Source organism: Anarrhichthys ocellatus, unplaced genomic scaffold (assembly GCF_004355925.1).
Source record: "Anarrhichthys ocellatus isolate YVR2014 unplaced genomic scaffold, GSC_Weel_1.0 scaffold16, whole genome shotgun sequence".
Classification (NCBI taxonomy): Eukaryota; Metazoa; Chordata; class Actinopteri; order Perciformes; family Anarhichadidae; genus Anarrhichthys; species Anarrhichthys ocellatus.
This window is the reverse complement of record NW_022280046.1, coordinates 789,221-809,195: the sequence shown is the minus strand read 5'-3', so window position 1 is coordinate 809,195 and position 19,975 is coordinate 789,221. Positions and strand designations below refer to the sequence as shown.

General features: G+C 43.0%; 3 protein-coding genes across 5 annotated transcripts in view; 1 reads left to right on the top strand and 2 right to left on the bottom strand.

Moving 5' to 3' along the window:
• The window catches only part of LOC116387957 (calsenilin-like), a 17,053-nt gene extending 13,857 nt beyond the window's left edge, over window positions 1–3,196 (bottom strand). Inside the window, exons 1-2 of the mRNA XM_031855434.1 lie at window positions 2,711–3,196; window positions 2,213–2,464 (exon numbers count right to left, since the gene is read on the bottom strand). The gene's annotated coding sequence lies outside the window, so the exon portion shown is untranslated. The remainder of the gene's footprint in view (window positions 1–2,212; window positions 2,465–2,710) is intronic.
• Window positions 2,239–6,532, top strand: trim69 (tripartite motif containing 69). Its single transcript, XM_031855429.1, has 6 exons — window positions 2,239–3,134; window positions 3,488–3,583; window positions 3,866–4,099; window positions 4,758–4,780; window positions 4,869–4,984; window positions 5,066–6,532. Exons 1-6 carry the CDS (start codon window positions 2,505–2,507, stop codon window positions 5,608–5,610), a joined length of 1,644 nt encoding a protein of 547 aa, XP_031711289.1. The 5' UTR covers window positions 2,239–2,504; the 3' UTR covers window positions 5,611–6,532.
• On the bottom strand, window positions 6,085–19,975 carry LOC116387954 (bone morphogenetic protein 1-like). 3 transcript variants are annotated; one of them, XM_031855425.1, is made up of 20 exons: window positions 19,817–19,975; window positions 15,676–15,768; window positions 15,430–15,576; window positions 15,176–15,293; window positions 14,759–14,937; window positions 14,496–14,601; window positions 13,351–13,475; window positions 13,028–13,143; window positions 12,556–12,658; window positions 12,307–12,423; window positions 12,034–12,179; window positions 11,611–11,806; window positions 11,402–11,527; window positions 10,218–10,381; window positions 9,920–10,100; window positions 8,944–9,069; window positions 8,487–8,614; window positions 8,164–8,377; window positions 7,707–7,957; window positions 6,085–7,621 (listed from the first exon to the last, which is right to left on the bottom strand). In XM_031855425.1, exons 2-20 carry the CDS (start codon window positions 15,722–15,724, stop codon window positions 7,487–7,489), a joined length of 2,727 nt encoding a protein of 908 aa, XP_031711285.1. In that variant the 5' UTR covers window positions 15,725–15,768; window positions 19,817–19,975; the 3' UTR covers window positions 6,085–7,486. The 3 variants fall into 3 exon arrangements, with proteins under 3 accessions (XP_031711285.1, XP_031711283.1, XP_031711284.1); XM_031855423.1 differs by lacking the exon at window positions 19,817–19,975 and adding an exon at window positions 18,980–19,502; XM_031855424.1 differs by lacking the exon at window positions 19,817–19,975 and adding an exon at window positions 18,980–19,502 and having other exon boundaries at window positions 10,218–10,378.

Here is a 19,975-nt window from a genome sequence, read left to right as displayed (position 1 = left end):
AAACCACTTCACTTCCCCTCTGCTGCACCCCACTCACATTGTACTGACCCATGAAGTTTAGAGGAATCATAATGCCAAGGCATGTCAACGTTTTAATTAACTCAACAACCCTAATCTGTCTCCTGTGTTAATTATGTGTGCGCAGGTCTGTGCAGCTCTGAAGATGGTCCTCGTTATTAGGGACCACTGAAGGTTACAAGTTAATTACACTGTCTGCCATCAATTAACTTACGGAATGCAGTGAATAAAAGTTTTAGATGATATTGCCATTTTCTTCTTGCATATATTTTCCAGACATCACACAACATCCATCCCAGCTGACCTGATTCATTGCAGGGTGATTGGATTGGATGGTATTTGACATGTCTTGTGTCATCTTACTGTGTTCCAACTTTCACATGTGGTTAAGTATGCTGTGTACACAATAGCTTGTGCAGGAGAGGTAAGAAGCTATGAACATATACAAAGAGCTGGGAAACTCAAGGCAAGATAAACAGAATTATATCAAATAAGAATACTACGGGAGAGAAAGAGTTTGCCAGTTTCATTGCTATGTCAATCATCCCAATTGGAGCAGGAGTTTTTGTTTGAGGTTTTCGGAAACACACATAATATGAATCTGTCAAATGTTTTGCGGTTGTGGAACCTGTAAGACACTCCGCTCCACAGGGTTTCATACCTGTAAATGTTCAGCACCACAGACAGCGACTGAGTTCAGAGGTCACATCTGCGATCGTCCTGGGGTACATCCCAAGCCTCTTAATTGCATCCCCGTTTCCCTCACTTGCGTCCTTTCCTTGCGTCTCTTAGTCCCTCCCACCAGGGATGCACGGAGAGACGCAAGGAAACCATGCGAGGAGAGAGGAAATGAGGAAATGACAATTAAGAGACTTGGGATGCACTAAACCGCAGGGAGAGGAGACAGAGGTGACCTACCACTGGAGCGATGACTGATGTCACACCTGCATCGTCTTTCCACAGATTTGACCACACCTGCTGATTCACACACAGCTTAATCAGCTCCTCACCACCATCTTGGCCTTATACTGTGTCTGTGTGACACTAAACGGTGAATGTTTTTAGTCGGAGGATGATTCACAACGCACACAGAGTGTTTGTTTCTCCTCTGCTTTCCATTATTTAACACTTGTGCGCTCTGAGTTCTGAGCCCCGGGGGCCTCAGTGCGACTAGATCTACTAAATGTCTACCTGCTATACATACGCTGTACAATTTTATTTATTTAGGAATTTGCACTTAAGTCAATAATTGGTCTTTCTACTTTTACTTCACTGCATTTTGAAAATAGTTTGATTACCAAATATTTTAAGATTTTTTTATTCACAAAAAACGGTATTATAAGCATGGATTTCAATCACTAACTGGTGTTATTATTTTTTTGGTACTATATAATAATTCATCTGTTTAATTTTCAGTTTGGACACCAGATGTCCCCATTGGCCAGAACATGACAAGCTAGCTGCTGATTTGTTTGCGTCTCAGTTCAACAAAGAGACTCAAAACATCTGATTAAACTCACCAGATAAGATGTTAAATGTGCTACATTTGTTCATCTTTCTCTTTCTTGCACATGCATTTCTAAATTGACATAATCCTAGTTTCACTCTCCTGCCCTTTGATTATGTTCCAGTGTATAATCATAGGATGTCTCTATTGACTTTACGGCCGTACAGGGTGATTAGCCTGATGTAACATCCAGTAATATTTGAACAGTTCACATGCTGATATGTGTCAACACGCTCTCTCTCTTTGAAGCAAGTCACATAAAAACACTCAACTAGCGTGTTGTAAAGACACTCTAATTTACTAGACAGACGTTTCAGCCTTCAGGGACAAAGCTGTAACTATCTGTCCTAATAACTGGATCCGGGAAAAGTGACTGCAGTATTTGTCCATGGTGGGGCTTTCTGCCTGCAGGACATTTCTCTTTCTCTGTGTAAATCTCCTAATGGTTTTGTTTACCCTTCAGCGACAATAATTACTTACTGGGCAGAGAGCGCTGCCATAAAAAGAAACAGGAAATCTGTTACTGCTCATACATTTCTTGTTGCTCTCTCTCTCTCTCTCTCTCTGTCTCAAACACACTCGTGGTTGGTCTCACACACCCAAACACACTCAAATGGATTTACATTCTTCTGCAGTTACTCTACAGCAGATTAAGAGTTTAGTGGAGCAGGACTTTCTTGCACTTACTGGCCAGACTTCGCTAAAGAAACATGCCGAGGATAGAATATCTATGGTCCGCCTCGGTTTCCCGGCTAAGATGTGACGTCAGTCTGGAGGGAAAAGTGGGGGCCCATTGAGATCCATTCACTATCTGCTGAGGATGTGAGAGGCTGTGGCTGCTTCTGCACCACCCACTTCATTTCCCCACAATCAACAGGAAGACTGGAGGCCAAGGAGAGCAGCCGCACTCTGCAGAAGAGGAAGGACGTGGAGGTCCAGCTGTACAGTCAGAACAAAGGAAAACAATCAAGGCAAAGGAATGAGCAAGAATCAGAAAGAAGTGAAGAAAATCCAGACAGTTTATCTGCAGAACTTGGAAAAACTAAACCAGGGGATAAAGCCAGACAAGAAAAGTTGGAAACCAAAGGAAGGAGACTTTGCTGCAGCGATGGAAAAGCTGCGACAGCCTCCCACAGCTGTAAAAGTAACCAAAAGCTCAGCACACAGAATCAGCAGAGATCTCACCTGCTCCATCTGCCTGGATCTCTTCAAGCAGCCGGTGTCCTTGCCCTGTGATCACACCTTCTGCCAGGGGTGCATTGATGGTTACTGGACCGGTCCCCGGGGCCCCATTCAGGGAGGCACAGGCTCCTGCCCTCAGTGCAGGAAGGTGTACCCGGGGCAATGCTACAGGCCCAACCGCATTGTTGCCAACATAGTGGAGAGCTACTGTCAGGGTCTGGAGGAGAGCGGGACTGGACCTCATCTGGCAGATGTTGGAGTGGCGGAGAGGGTTCCTGCTCCGGTCCCACGCTGCAGCCGACACAGAGAGGAGCTGAAGCTTTACTGTGAGGAGGACCAGGAGCTGGTGTGTCTGGTGTGTGGTCTCTCCCAGGAGCACAGGAACCATACCATGGTGTGTGTCCAGGAGGCTGAACAGAAGTACCGGGTGAGTTGAGCCTTAACTAAATGTCTGTTTACAGTAAACGGTTCAGCAGAGTGTCACGATCTTACAGTTGATCCGTCGATGAAGTTTAAATGTTTATTTTCCAAAATTCTACACACTAGGATGCATCTTAAGAAGTATGCATATCTAACTTAGTGCATAGTACAGTACACGGTCATTGTAATAGTGGGAATGTTTACTACATTGTATCTAAATTGTAAATTACATCATGGCAGGTGTCTATTTTTTTTATATGCAGTTTAGAATGTGTATCCATCTATTGTTTTTGCTCCATTACAACCAGTAAAAGTAGATGTGACACAGTATATGGTGATGTTGTGTCTCTGTCCGCTCAGGCGTCTCTAAACAGCTCCATGGATTCCCTCAAAGCTGAACTCAACACGGCGCTGCAGTGTGACAGGGAAGCCGAGGACGAGGTTAAAAAGCTGAAGGTGAGAGGAAACGCTTCCAAAGCACACATGCATATCATAACGCACACAGTGCAATCGCTACTGGACTATGAATGTCCAGTTCGACCTATTCAATGTCTTAAAATCTGATTTTACCAGAAAGGAATGGGTGTATCTGCCAAATGGATGTGATAATGTTTCTTATGTCCAGCACAGATTGTTACAGTACAACAGAAAAAAAATCATGGCGTAGAGTTCCCATCTTTCTGCAAAGACTAAGTGATTGCTCTCAGTGACAATGCTCCTCATCCTCCACCCACTCAGGAGCACACCGCTGACCTGAAGCAGCGCATTGAGGCCCAGTTCAGCGACCTGCACCAGTTCCTGTACCAGGAGGAGAAGCTGCTGCAGGTGAAGCTGAAGACGGAGGAGCGCAGAGAGCTGATCCGACTGGACGAGCACAAGGCCCTGCTGTGTGTGGAGATCTCTCGTCTGCAGGGAGCCGTCCACGAGATCGAGGACAAGCTGAAAGAGCAGGACGCCTTCACTCTGCTCCGGGTAGGTTCGGCTCATACGAGCATCATGCACGATGAACACAGTCCATCTGGAAATTATTTACAGCATGATGAGTCAGCTCTGGGGATGATTACGAAATGCTGAGCTCTGTATTTCAACCTTATTTGTTTCCAGAACTATTTATATCCCAATGACACCAAAGAGATCACACAGCGGAAGTTAGTTTTATACATCATTCAGTCAAGTACTTCTGTGCCAAAATCTTAAACAGGCTCCAACATTAACACACACGACTTAACCGAGCAGGGTGGGACAATTGTGGCTTTCCAGTTTCAGTTAGTACACTATTCTTAAAAGGCCATAAACAGATCGATCATGTCAGTTTTGCATTTATTTGAAGTGTACTGTTTTAGAAATGTTAACACTGCTGCTGCTTTTCTAATAACAAAAGACTTGAGCAGTGAGTGGAGACAGGATGTAGGCCAGTGATCTCACTCGTTGATCTGGAGGATAAGGAGTTTAGCTCGGGGCCATACTGTGGGACTTTCCCCCGGCCACAGGGAGATCCCACAGGGTGGATAGCGTGAGCTCAGACATTGATGTAATGTGGAAAAAAGCTTCCTCCTATTTCACACACAACAAATCTAATCACCGGTCTGCGTCTCTCTTGTCCTGTGTTTATTCTCGTGTCTCGTTTCAGAGCATCAAAGTCCTGCTCCAGAGGTGAGTGTGGGAAAGGTTTCTTTATCCTGGATGGGCTTCGTCTTTCGCTCTCTCTCTTTACTGTTCTGACTTTTGCTTTCGTTGGCAGGCCTTCGCTGAAGTTTGAGAAACCTACGTTTACACCGCCCAGCCTCTGCGAGGGCCGGTTTGCGGGGCCCCTGCAGTACAGAGTGTGGAAATTCATGAAAGGAAGCCTTTATCCAGGTACTTGAAGTGACACTTTAAGCCCCATCATCTGATACCAAAGAATCATTTAAATTTGGTAATTACTTTCCCTGTTTTTAGTTCCAGCAGCCATCACATTTAACTCCAGCACGGCCAACCCTTGGCTCAGCCTGACCTCCTCCCTCACCTGTGTTCGCTACCAGACCTTTAACCACACTGTGCAGGACAACCCCTCCAGGTTCAACGCTGCCCTGTCGCTGCTCGGGAGCCAGAGCTTCACCCACGGGCGACACTACTGGGAGATTGAAGTCTACAGCAGCACAGTCTGGACCGTGGGGGTGGCCCGAGAGTCGGTGCCCAGGAAGGGAGTCATCAAGGCCCTCCCGGCCAACGGCTTCTGGACCCTCTCCCTCTCTTACGGGATTCAGTACATGGCTGGCACTTCGCCCCCCACCGTCCTGTCCCTGGATGAGCCGCTGGTCCGGATCGGAGTGTACCTCGACTACAAGAGGGGCCTGGTGTCCTTTTACAACGCAGAGTGCATGACACACCTCTACACCTTCAGGGAGACCTTCACTGAGACGCTGTACCCTTACTTCAACCTGGGCTTTCTGGATAAAGTGCATGAAAATGAACCTCTCAAGGTTTTCCTACCAAAGATTTAACAAAACAAAACAAAAGGTGATACAAATACAACTGAAGAGGGACCACAGAGGTGAAAAATGACCAAACAATAATGGAAAATGTACTTTCCACCGTACAGAATTAGAGCAGAGTTGTGATTTTGCAATGTACATTAGAAATTAGAACCACCTGTCCAATAGAAACAGGTGTATCATAAAGGGGCCACGTGGAGTTTTCAAACAAACAAAAGTTTAAATTCAGTGTTACTCACCAAATGTCCTTGAGGTGTAACATGCATTTCCTTCCTCATAAAACATTTGCAAAGATGATTTTCATTGCAGTATTGTGCATCATGTCTGCAGGAGACCGGTGTGCTCGTGTGTTTGCCGGCTTGCAGTCTTCTTCTTACCTGACTTTGCTGACGCATTAGAGCATATATTTGTGTGTCACCGCCACCTGTTGATCAGTGGTCGGACCGTGCATCACAAAGACAACAGAAACCCACTCACTGAAAAGTAACAGTAACACAGACTGGCTCTACTGGCACACATTTCATTTCAGAGAAGCTGTGCTTCAGTGAAGAAAGTGAAACCGTCTGATATGTTTTATTTTTAATGATTCAATAATCTTTCTTGTGCATGATACACTAATACATTCAATAAAATATCTTAATCGCTCTATACTGTGATCATCATTGTTAAATAAATGTACATTATGCTTTAGTTGTTCAGATGGTGTCATATCATAGAAATTATGTATTTGGTGCATTCAGGGACCTTGGGAGATGTTAAGCTTCTTTGGTAGCAGAACGATTGTGAGAGTGAGACTTATAAGCCTTTTTCATGTGAACAAATGGTTTCAGTTTTGGATATCTACTTTGTACTTGTTGTGCTTGATGCCTTGACTGTAACAACTGTTTTCACCCTGACTGATCCAACATTTTAATAAAAGCATTTCTTGAAACTTTTTTCCCCCAAGTGCTCTTATTCCATTGTATATGTGCTGACTTAATCCCTTTGTTCTTTCTTTGACCCCAGTCATGTTGTGTGTGTCCTGTGAGGGAATTTCCTCCTTTGATGCAGGCTGAAAATCAGCGGTTGTCCTCTCTGGTTTAAAGTTGCTCCTATGACCACACCCTGCAAGATCCACCTGTAACCACACCCACCGGTGATGTCACAGTGTACTGACACCCACCAGAGTACACTTCTACATCACTGGATCCAGTTAAGAAATAAAGTCACTGGGGATAAAGCAAAATCAAGATTTTCAGCAGGTGTTAAGTTTCTGTTTAAGGTCAGTATATAAAAAATGACTGATGAGCATTTAGAAGGGAAACGTACTGGACTGCTGTGTGTCGCAAGAGAATATAAAGCACAGAAACCCAATTTAAAATACTCAAACTATAATGTGAGGGAATGTTAATGTTCTTCAAAAATGTAAATGAAAAGTATTAAATGAAACACCAGGTCTGATTTTAGCAAAACAACTGAGCTTTGATGAATCGCTTTTGTCCTCCATTCTTATTATTATTACGATTAATACATTCATTAGAAGTGAACTTTTAACCGCAGAGAGTAAAAGGTGACATTATGATAAAAAACAACAAGAAAACTATATCACATATACATTTGATATCTCAACACTGCCCTATGACGTAACCCGCTCATTACAGACGCTGGATTTACTCAAAATAATCACTGCAAACTAGTCCTCGCCTCTCATCCTATATAGCTAAACAACAAAGAAGAGTAAAGATGCAATTCTTCTGCACGGCTTCACCCCGTCTAACAGATGTGAATGTAAAGTATGCGGGTTGGTGTTTGCGGTATCAATCCGTGCATTCACTCCTCCTCTGGAGATGGGTGTGTCCGACCAAATGTTAGGGGGGGAAGTCTCCATTTAGGTTTTGGGGTAGAGTCACTTGCTTGCGTGTAACGTGTCCTGGAACTTTGTGCTGGTGTAGCGTGCATGAAAGCCTTTTTTATTGATGCTGTCGTCTGAGTGGAACTTTAAAACGATGGCGTCCCCGGCTGAGTAGACTTCGTCTGGGGCCTTTGTGGGGGAAAAATGACAAAGGTTTTTGAAGAATAATTTAAATAGTGTTAACTATACACGAGACTGATATTTTTAGCCTTACTCCAGATCCACAATATCGTCCCAGCCTCGGAGACTTGATGTCAGCGCCGTCATACAGCTCCACGTAATCATACCCACAGTCGGCCTCCTCCTCGATCTCAAACACTTGGAAGATGATCTCCACTCCGTAACCCTTCTCAGCAGAGACCACCCACAGACAGTCGGAGCCGCCCGGGTAGTTGTTATCTCCAAACTGAGCATGAGAGTAGAGATCTTTGGTCTTGACCTCGGCTTTCAGGCTTCCTCCACATTCTGAGAATTCACAGCCACAAAATTAGAGGGTCAAAAAGAGGAGCTCGTAAAAGTGATGAAAGAATGCAGCTTTCTAAACACAGCAGAAAACAACCCCATAGTTGAAATGACACATTTTTGGTATTCCATTCTGTCTCTAAAGTGCCATTTGACTCGTTTTCCAGGCTTTTTTTTTTGCTGCAGAAAGTTATGGTTGCTTTGCTTACCTGCTCTGTATGAAGCCTCAAAGCCTCTCTTCTGCACTGAGTTGTCAGAGAAAAAACGCAGGAACATTTTGTTGCCGCTGGAGATGACTGGAGAAGGCTTTTTGGTGCCACAGAAGCGCCCAAGACTCTGGGCACGCGAGTCTCGCCCGTCATAGATCTCCAGGTGGTCGTAAGTGCACTCCAGATGAGCCTCCATGTCGATCTCGTTGAAAACCTGCGAGACATTTTAAAACGCTGTGAATTACCCCCAAAAGTTGCCTTTCAAGTCTTATGAATTTGGGTCAGTTTAAAATAAAAAAATAAAATAACACCCATTGACATACAAGTTTGATGCGATGGCCCGGGGTTGTGAACAGAGACCAGGTGCAGGCCTTCTTGCTGGGATACTTATCAGGCCAGTTGGGGCTGCTCATCGTGCCTGACACCGTGTTTACAGCATGATCACAGCCCGCTGAAGAACAACACAAAATAACATATTACAACTCAACAATGGAAGCTGGTCACATCATTTCCTCCTGGTTTCGTCCTTTGAATAGGCAGCCGTCAAACGTAATAAGTGGCTATCAGTAGTTCTTAAGAAAACCATCCTCAATGAGAAAATACACGCATGTAAAAGTAAGATATAACAAAGTAAGAAAGTTCAACGCCCAGCCTCATGACTTTAAATGATCAGCTGATTCTCGTAACATCAACCACATGTTATCCACGACTTTCTGTTATCTGGGTGAACTGACCCTTTGAGTCCAACATATGAGTGCACAGCAGAAGCACCTACGGTACCTTCCTTGCAGTCGTGCTTATTATCGTGCAGCATGAAGCCGCTGCGACACTGACAGCTGTAGCTCCCGAAGGTGTTCACACATTCATGCTGGCAGCCTCCGTTTTCTTTGGAGCACTCGTCTATATCTGTTTAAAGACATTTTTTATTCAAAATTCCTTCGCACAACGTGCAGATGTGTCACAAGAGGCTGCAGAACATATCAAATTAACAATTTAGAGCATTATCTGCTGCTGAGCGCAGACACAAAGGCTTTCTGTGTTTCTCAAGGAGGAAGAATCTGCAGAATGAAAAACTTAAGACCTAACCCTGGGTCATCTCTCAGCAAAACATCTCTTGGGTTAGAGCCTTGTGTAAGTATTTTTGAAAAGCTCAGTCCTTCCTGTCAATAGAACATTTGTTAAAATACAGAATTTGACGTTCCGAATGTTTAATAATAAGTAATTGAGATGTTACTGTGGGGAGTTTTATTTGGGATATCAATATTTCTTCAATAACAAAAAGAGAAATGCAGTAGGATTTTTTGTGGATAAAAAAATATAATTATTTCTAAAGTAATCTGTGGTCTGGTGAAGCAGAACACATTTATTTAAGGTACGTCACTTTCTGCATAATTTATTATTGTGTTGAATATAATTTTTTGCACTGAAATATTCTTTACAATATTAGAAAAAACACAAACACTAGACCTGCAACGTTAACAAAGAATAAATGTGAATGTGACTCTGAATGTGAAATTAAGAGATTTATTTGATTTAAACACCAAGCATGATACTAAATTATTTAGTCGTGCAAAATTAAATTCAAGCTTCACATAGAGTCAAACTAAACGCCTCCTTTCTTGTGTAAGAAACTGAAGACAACTGCATGCCTGGTTGTTGGATTGGGGTGATGATTTGCTCTTTTTTACTGCACAAGGTCCTGGACATTACGTACTTACTAATGTCCATCCTCAACACTTCACTCCTCATGACTTACCAGAGAAGAAGTGAGCCTTGAAGCCCCTCTTGGAGACCGTGTTGTCAGACTTGAACTCAATCCTCATGTTGTTTTGTTGGGAGGTGATGACCTCGGGCTTCTCCGCTCCACAGAACTTCCCATGAAGCTCCGAGTCCGAACTCAACCCACTGCGCACCTCCACATAATCATATTTACACACCTGATGGTAAACACTGGACAATTTTACTCACGACAGAGGAAAAAGACGCGGCATGTGAAATTATGATGATTTAACAGTTTAACAATATATAGAAAAATGTCACTTTAATCAACTTACGTCATTCCCTTCGGTCTCGAACACATCAAACACCAGAGTGATGCGATACTGAATGGGTGCCACCAGCTGCCACACGCAGTTCTTGTTGGGAGGGTATTCTTTGGGCCACCCGGGGGTGGTGAGGGAGCCATTCAGCTTGGTGATGAACCCGCCACAGGCAGCTGCTGGTGGGAGAAAACACTGATTTTAGTGGTTGAAGTGTGAAAAACATTTGGATAACATAAAGTACATCACCCATTTGCTTGGATTTGTGAATTCTTATTTAATCATTTAACTGCAAAAGAAGATTACCGATTCATTTGTGGGTTTTTTATTACATAGAAATGTTAAGAAATAAAGTTATAACCAAGTATAACTGATATAATAAGAGATAGTGTACTGGAATAAACCAGTGGAGATCAAAGGTTGCAGAATCACATCATATTTATTTCTATAAAATTGTAATGTGGGGAAATGTAATTCCTATTTGTGCGGTTTAGAGATGAATCAAATCAGTGGTAACAGGCTGTCAGGGCTCATAAAGAAGTTGCAGTGAGTACTGCCCTCTCGTGGTGGAAGAGAGAATACCAGGGATTCATGTCTCAACTGCAAAAAGAGATGAGGCTGCCTTCTCATAAGTGTTCGTTTGAGCACTTGTACGAGTTTTAAAATTCGGAAAACATGTCATTTTCAGTTGTCATCTATCTACCTTTGACTTTATTGTCTAAGTTGATATTTCCTAGTTGCAGATTTCAGGCTTGTCTGAGGTTTTCAAATGTTTGCAGGAACTCGATTCAACAAATTCAGAGCATGTTGATTGGGTTTAGTTCAGCTGTTGAATGGGCCTGAGGATGAATGAACTCCAGTGGAAACAAATGTCAGATGTATGTAGTTTGCTTTGCTTAACAGAAAGACTTTAAATCGGTGCCGATAGGTGGATTTAATTACATTTGACCAGAGCCATGCTGTTTCCCCTTGTTTCCAGTCTTTACGCTAAGCTAAGCTAAACCAGTTGCAGGCTGTAGCCTTAAATTTAACAGAAATATACCAGGGAGGCATTGATCTTCTTAATTTACTCTCCTCCAGAAAAGTGAATGATTGTATTTCCGAAAATGGCCAACTGGGAAATACCCTCAGAGCAAAGTGGAGACTGGAGCTGACCTGGCTCTCAGGTTTTAGTGCGTGAAGTCGTGCTCTCTACTCACTCTCACAGCTGCGTCTGTCGGCTGCCAGCTCATATCCGGGGTCACATGCACATCTGTAGCTGCCCAGTGTGTTCACACAGCGCTGCTCGCAGTGACCGTTGTTCGGTCCGGAGCACTCATCCATCTCTGACAAAATGAAAAATCAGAAGAATGAAAACCAGAAGTTCTTGTCTTTCGCTGGCCATTTTTAACCGGCGTTACTTTCTGACCTTTAAAAAAGTTGGCCGCAAACCCGGCTTTGTTGACCGAGCTGTCAGACACAAACTTCAGCCAGAGCCGGTTGGAACTGCTTTTGATGTCGGCAGGTTTGTCGTAGCTGCAGAAACGGCCGAGCAGCGGGCTGCTCTCTGAGCCGCCGTCCCTCACCTCCACGTAGTCGTAGGCGCAGCTGTCGTGCCTCTCAACCTGCAGTGGAAGCAAGGACAATGAAGTTTGCAAAGCAGGTGAAAGTGATATTGGTGTCTTCTTGCCTTTCAAGGTCTGGGCAATGGAAACAAAAGTAAGAGCAAAAGAAAGCTTCAAGGTACCTGAGGGAATATGAGGTTTGTGAAACATTCTCCCAGTTTGTTCATTTCTCCTGGAGATATTTCCTTGTTTTTCTTAACACGTTAATCACAATAAATAGATTTTACCTCAAACGACTGAAAGGAGAGGCCAACATCGAAACCTTCTGCTACTGTGATTTTCCACACACACATTTTGTTGGACTGGTAGTCGTCGGGATAGTTGGGGGACTGGATCTGGCCGCTGTCCCGCTTCACCTCTCCCCCACAGATGGCTGCACAGGAGGTGAGAAGTGATTTGTTTCATCCAGAGATATCCATATTTCTACCTTCAGTTGTCTACGTTATAAAGTAGCGTGTGTAAAGTGCATATTAAACATGCACGCATTATCAAAGTCGTACCTTCATACACCGCTGAAAAGCCTTTGCCCACCCAGCTGCTGCTGCTTCTGAATTCAATCCACAGTCGACTGTCGGTGGAGATGATTGAATCTGGAAGTGTGTCTCCACAAAAACGACCTGCCAAAGTACACGGAAAGATCGTAATTCACATTGCTGACTACATGATACAGGAATGACACGGCATCATGTTTTGTGGATGATGCTCAGCAGAGAGAGAGAGGAGGTCTACTGTAAATCACAGTTAAAGACCTTTCAGAGGAGCTTTTCTCCAGAACCCGTCTCGGACCTCCACGTGGTCGTACCAACACAAGTGACTCCTGAAGAGGTCCATGGAAGTGAAATTCAGAACAATCTGAGAGCCAGAAGAAACACAAGGAGGACAGAATGTCAGAAGGATAGAAAGGGATATAAACATTTAACATCTATTTAAATCAAACAGTGCTTTCCTGATGTTGTTACTTCTTGATTTGAACAACGTGAGCTTGTCACGTACTGAAAGCTGAATAATATAAGTGATTCACTGTAATTCATCATTTTAAACTAACAATAATCCTTTGATTGCAATGTGTTTTTAATCAAAGTAAGTAATATAAATCTTAACTCACTATCTTAATTGAATGAACATTGTGATACGAGCAAACACTGGCATTCATTAAGTCGCTAACTTGATACATTTGGTGAATCGTCTCGCCCTTTTTGAATAAATGCTTCCACCACTCACCTTCTCTCCAGGAGTGACAGAAATCCTCCAGACACAGTGAGCGTAAGCTGAGTAGCCGTTCGGAAAACCGGGAGAAGAGAAGTTTCCAGCACTTTCCTGCAGGCTGTCCCCACACCCTTTAACCACCACACGGTTATATCACAAAAGACCAGAGCAAGGACATTAAAGTCCCAGAATGAACAAACCAGAGGAGATTTTAAACTGTTTGCATTCGCTTTAGTGCACATTCAGTCATGATGTGTCATATCTAATTGGTTTTGATAAGTGATAAAAGTCTAAAATCAAGGTGTCATTTGGATGTATATATTTTCTGCACAGCTCACTTGCACACTTGTAGAGTTTGCGGGCTTGCGCAATGTCGCCTTTGCTAAGCCTGGTCCTCTGTCCAATAGGTGGCCTGGCTCCATTGACGTCATAACGGGGCAAGATTGTGTCCAAGAAGATGCCTCTGTTTCAGAAAGATCACAAATGTGAGCAGTTCATTCTCAGAGAAGATACAAAAAATAAAAATACTACGTCACATGTAGCTTGAGGAGAAACATCGTCTAACTGATGTGCAGGAAAATGTGTTTTTCAAAAGTTCACACGGAGACCTTTTTTTTTTCTCGGTCCGACTCCTGTTCAACACCTTGATGCTTTATTGATCGCGATAATCTCTCATGGGTTTGGAGCTCACGCTTGCACAGTTCCCATGGCGATGCACCCATGAATGACAGGCATGTGCAAACAGGGCACTCTGAATGGGGCCTTTCGACGGTGCCAAGCTCAGCGGAGCCCGCTCCTGAATGCCAGAGAAAAAGGCCACTCTAGCCCAAATTGTTCAACAAAGCCTGAACTGCCAGGCCTTTATTTAGCTTGGCTCGCCTCCATGACCCAGACCGGCAAAGCAGCGATGGAGGTAAAAACGACAAAGCACAGAGAAAAGCAACAACATGCACGAGACAGAAAATGAAAAGGAAACTAGTGTGAAACCATTTCTGTGACAAATAAAGGATCAAATCCCCTGAGGTTTCCTACGGAGCGTGTTTAGCAGAGCTGAATGAAGGGATAAACACCAGGTCAGTGTAGCTCAGCTGCTAATGCAGCGTGATATTAGGGGCAGTTAGGGAGGTCAAATGACCATAAAACATGTGAAAAATATACTCAATTCAAACTCTAAACTTGAGTAGTGTAAAGGAGTTTGACCACTGATTGTCAGCTGGTGAGGATGATGGGCTGCTTAGAGGAGCAGGCTTGTGCTCTGTATGTTGCCAGTTAAAATGAACAGGCAGGGTGGACAGAGTGAATCACCAAATGCTCTGCAGTTTGGCTCTCGAGCCAAAAATTGCCCCGGTGAAGCTGTTTAATGGCCTGTTAATGTGAACCAGGGAAAGGCTGAAAACAAAGAACACCTGGGAAATAAAAGTGATGAAATCCTTGCAGTCGCTTAAACAGAAACTTTAGGAAAGAAAAGCATAAGAACGCCAACCTGGAAAATGTATTTCTTGCGTAATGCATGATGCTGCCAAAGTCGTACACCTCCCCGAGTGAGTCGACCTCGCCCGGCTCCATCTTCAGGAAGTTATACTCCTGTCCTATTCATACACAGAGAATCAGCTGACTAAACGCTAGGAGAAACATCTGGGGCGTCTGTGAGCATGCACACACACACACACACACACACACACACACACACACACACACACACGCGCGCGTTTTCACACTTGTTTCATGTCATCACAGTAACAGTACCTGGTTGGATGTTGTCTCTGATGATGCTTACATGCTCGTCTCGGTCCGGACGTGTGTGTTCGTGCCAGAAGCCGATCACGTGGCCGAGTTCATGCACCACAATGCCAAACTTATCACAGTTCTTTCCTATGGAGATGGCCTGAGGGCCGCCACCTCTCCTCCCCACGTAGGAGCAACACCTGCAGGGGGCGACACTGTTCAGCTCCAAGCGCCTTCAGAACAAACACTCATTCTTTTGCTGCTGGTGAATATTTAAGAAACCATACCACCCTGTGTTAGCAAGTTTAAACTCTAGTCTTTAAACTATTCATTATAAGTCGTCTACATTTTCATTTTTGTTGACCTTTGTAGAATGCAGGTTTTACAGCTTTAGGTTCTTGGATATCATGTTCCTACAGTCCAAAGCTCTGAACTCACCCACAAGGTCGGTAGGTGAACACAATGTAGCTTTCTTCACTCGTCCTCTCAGTGAATGTTACACAAGTGTGCTTCTCCCAGTGACGCATGGCCTGACGGAAAATAGCTCTCTGACTGCCTGAGAGGAATAAGAGGTTGACAGTTTCAACGTGTCAAAAGCACACAAGGTAACGAACACATGCTGGCTGTGTGTATAGCAAACAACTCCCCTGTAAGAACGTATGAATGATGCACTGTTTTCAGTGAGAACTCACCAGTGAAATTCCCGCTGATCACATACGGGATGATGCCGTCCGTCCACACTCGCTCGGGTCTGGAGGTGGCTGCTCTCCTCCGACGGAGACTCGGTCTGTCTGCAGCTCTCTTGGCCCTGACGCCCTCATTGGAAGAGGAACTGTTGACTGTAAAAGAAAATCATTTGTAAAAGTCCCTTTTTTAAACTCAATCAACAGTCAGTCAGAATCATGCATGGATTAGTTAAAGTATTCCTGCTTTGATACCCGAGTCTGTGTGGTTGATGCGTGGACTGATATGTGCTTCTTTGAACATGCGCAGGTCCTCTTCATCAAGGGCGATGTCTCCCCAAAAGGCAGCTGGGGCAAACAGATGAACACACAGATACACAATACATTGCATAAAGATGAAATTATGTTAAAGATGTACAATAAATAAGTATGAAGCTGCAGCCGGCAGACGGGTAGTTTAGCTTAAAGAATGGAAACGGGGGGAAACAGTTAGCCTGGTTCTCTGCCTACCAGCATCTCTAAAGCTCTCTAATCAACACCTTATCTAATTTGTTTAATTCATACAAAACCCAGAGTGTTAAACCATGCTGTGGTTTTATGGACAGTTATGTGCAGAACTAAAATAAATTAGATCAAAAGGAAAAGTGAACTAGTGAGCGTTGATTTGTTTTTTGTTGTTGTTTTTCTACCTTTGGGCAGAGCCAGGCTATAGCTGCTTACCCCTGTTTCCAGTCTTCATGCTAAGCTAAGCTAACCATTTGCTGGCTGTAGCTACATATTTAATGAACAGATGAAAGGTTGACATTGATCTTTTCGTCCAAAGCCTGTAAGACAGTACATTTCCCAATATGTCAAACTATGTCTTCAAGAAAAGTGTTGTGTAAGTAGAAGCCTTGATCTGAGGAAAATAAACTTGTCCTACTTTTTCATACTGTAAACCTGGAACCAAACTTTACACACATTAGCTCATTCTTTCACACTCTCCAACTATTGTGCTGTTTGAGTAATGGGTGGAATTATTTGCTCCACACAGACAAAACCAGTTTCAACTTATTTTTTAACTTTATCTCTGAAGTTCAGCATGTTTTTTCTCTCTCCTGCAAACAGGAGCCAAAACTAACTTCATGCTTCAGTGTGTGTGTAAGTGCACATCACTGTCCTGAAAAGAGGTCTGAACGGGACTCCGTGTGTCTGTTTGATCAGCAAATACACCCCCTGAGCACACAAACCCAAACACATTGGAGGACGGTCCCGCTACTGCCTCATTTTAAAGAATGAAGACGTGAACTGAATACTTTACAGGATTGTCATCACACTGTACTGGACTTAATCTACTCAAATGGCAAAAAAAACTCCAAGAACAATTGTAGGAGCTTCATAAAAATGGCATATAGATAATGTCTGCATAGTTTTATGTTGACTCTGTTGTAGTAAAGTGCATCGGTCAAGAATTGGGGATGTGTTTTCATATTCAAGCTCAGCAACTCATAAACTCATGAGTGTAGTCCTCCACATCGGAGCAAAGACCTTCAAAAGTACTGCATCGTTCTACAGCTTTACTATATGGACTAAACATATTTCTCTACTATATGTGAGGAAACGCTGAGCACTCCAGCATGTTGGTTTTGTGTGTGTTTAGCAGCATGGAGTTCCCAAACATTGATCTTATCTCTTGAATGAGGCCCAGATGGGATTTTGATAACGTTTAACAACATAATAAAGTCATCTTTTCTACAGAAGCATGAAATAAAAGATATCAAATACGTTCACTCAAGTATTGTACAGTTAGTTTATATGATATCTATAGTTACTAGTTACTTTTCAGATCAATATTTTAAACACAAAACACAACGTGACTTGTTAGATTAAACCACACAGCATATAAACAATTAGCTTCACCTCAACTGGTAACATTAAAAAAGCTGCTTACACTTTGTTGCATCAGTTTGACCGGTTGATTTTTGAAATCATATTCATCATATTTTCCCGTAATAAAATATGTCACAATATGACAAATGTCAGCCATACTGAATAAATGAACTGTATTCCTCCGTTATAAGTAAGTATATGATAACTAAATACGATCATATTCCTACAATGTGATTCCACTGAAATATATACAACTCTGAAAGGAGTTAGTCCGGATAATGAGTATTACTTTAAGTACATTTTACTGATACTACGGCTGTATTTAAATTACATTGTGAGTGCTTTTTTTTAACTTGTAAGGTAAAAGCTTAGAGTTGCAACTTAACAGCTGGAGTAGAGTTAGGGTAGCAAATCTAAATCCAGGCTTTAAAATGTGTTCTGAAACGTATAGGTGACATCACGCACACATTGGTTTCTGTTCCCTCTATGGGTTAAACATTTAGTTTCCTCCTGTATAAATCAGGATCTCACGTTGTACTAGTCGAGCACAACAGCTCACCAGAGTCGTTCCCATTAAATACCTCATTTAGCCATGTGATGTAACAACCTTTGAAAGTCCAAATGAAAAGACATAGCAGGCCCTGTGTCGGCCTTTGAAGTGAATTCACTCATGCGAAGGGTGACTGTAAATGACTGTCACCCCTGCAGTGTGCACCCCATGCCCTGAAGCCAGAGGGATTTCACCGGCGTCCAGCCGAGGACTGCGCTGGCACGGCCTCAATGACCTCTAGTCTCCAGGCAACTGCCTCTGAGAAGAAGAGCGGTGTGTTTTGGAAGTTTCAGAAGTCACAAGTGAAAAGGGACTCCAAGCAGCTGGAAGCCCCCCAATAACCAAAGTAATTGTTTGGCATGTTCGGTGATGGAGAAAAACAACTTGTATATTCTTTACACTGAGAACGCTCGTAGTTATTGCAACACTACATCAATATTATGCTCATAAAATAGGATGCTTTTGCTGGAGATGAAATTACCACGAAAACATTAGAAACACTGAAGAATGCATCTACACATACATTTGTAACAATAACCTAATGATATAATATGGCATTACAAAAGGGGCCATTCTGTCCCCTCGTGAGAACTTTTATTTATGATACTTGAGTGCATTTAGCTGATAATACTTTTGTACTTCAGCTTAAGTGAAATGACATGATTTTACTTGTATTACTTGTAATGGAGTATTTCCCAGTGCGGTTTTACTTCTTCCACCACCACCTTGACTTTGAACATTACTCGAGAGATGTTGAATTAAAGGGATTTGTTTCAAATCATTATCAAAATGCCTTTGTTTTACTTTTAGCCGAGATTAAACAGATCACATGGAAAGAAAAGAGCAAGTTAATAGTAGTAAAATGTACAGTAACACAAGCTTGACTGTGAAAGTATTTATTTATGTTGCTGTAATATCAAATGCAATTAACTAACTCAGATGAAAATGTGCTTGTTATTTTGTTGTTGCCGTTTTTAGCATGTAAATACTAAATGATCAAGTGTCTTCATATTGAACTTAATACATGTGTTAGCTCACAGTGATGAGGGCCGAGGGGGCCATGGATACTGGCTCAATATGCACCAGAAATGAAATGCAAAAGATCAATAACTTCATAGAGTAGGTCAAAATCCACAGTACCAGCTTTGCAAGGATCTTTGTAGTCGATTGCATCACCGAGGTAGGTAAAATTAGTGTCCACCAACTCCCAATCAGCCGCCAGAGAAACGCGCAGACTGCACAGCAGCAACAGCAATGTTGGAGCGACTTCCATCAGGCTAATTGCGATTAAATATCTACGAGCGGTAAAGTTGGTGAGATAGTAAGAAGAAGAGAAAATAGCGCAAAAAACAAAAGTTCCTCGAATGCGGCGGTGTGATTTCAGAAACTCAGCGTCTCCATTCTGCTGCGGTGATTCGCTGCCATACAGGACGGAGAGCAGAGCGCGCACGGTCCACAGCGAAACACACATCCATGCATCTGAAGCCGGAGGGGTGCTTCACCTGCAGGCGGACGGGTTATGCACGCTTACACAATGTGTGAGTATAGCCCGAGTGTTTATTTCTTTATGTTTTAGTTCTGGTGGACACTAGAGGACCGTTTTGGAGTAAAATGAACAGCTAAGATGAAGAAATAAGAGTAAAGCTTCAAAGTCTAGCTCCTGGCATATAACTTTACGTGCATGCTCGGACAATTTATTTAAAAACAGTATTCATTTGGGAATTCCTGGAAATACTTTGATAGAGCAGCTATGCCACGTCTTATTAAATACCAGGCTTCTAGAGAGCTGCTTCAAAGACATTCTCAATAGGTGTTGATTCTTGACCGGATGCACCACCTGCAGGTTCCAGGGTCCGAACCACACACACACACACACACACACACACACATTGTGTGTAGGGACACTGACTCATTAGTGCAGGAGCTGATTGAGGAACAAGCTAAAGTGCAATTTAAGAGAGGAAAGAATCAACTTACCGAGTGTGATGAGTTTAATGTCCTCCTCAGCTGCCCCCCCCAAAGCTCATTCATTCCGTGACTGATGCATGTAGTTTGCCCATTTTATTTAGCAAATACATTAACTTTTAAATAAATCCTGTTTTCTGATCCCCATCTGAAGTACTTTACTGTTGCACA

Excerpts from the sequence above, each read along its gene's own strand:
- LOC116387954 (XM_031855423.1), bottom strand. The coding sequence starts at position 19,310 with ATGTGTGTTTCGCTGTGGACCGTGCGCGCTCTGCTCTCCGTCCTGTAT. Across the intron at positions 14,602-14,758 it reads CAGAGACAACATCCAACCAG|GACAGGAGTATAACTTCCTG; the intron begins GTACTGTTACTG and ends GTGTATGAATAG. Across the intron at positions 12,424-12,555 it reads GAGAAAAGCTCCTCTGAAAG|GTCGTTTTTGTGGAGACACA; the intron begins GTCTTTAACTGT and ends GTACTTTGGCAG.
- trim69 (XM_031855429.1), top strand. The coding sequence starts at position 2,505 with ATGAGCAAGAATCAGAAAGAAGTGAAGAAAATCCAGACAGTTTATCTG. Across the intron at positions 3,135-3,487 it reads AGGCTGAACAGAAGTACCGG|GCGTCTCTAAACAGCTCCAT; the intron begins GTGAGTTGAGCC and ends CTGTCCGCTCAG. Across the intron at positions 4,100-4,757 it reads ACGCCTTCACTCTGCTCCGG|AGCATCAAAGTCCTGCTCCA; the intron begins GTAGGTTCGGCT and ends GTCTCGTTTCAG.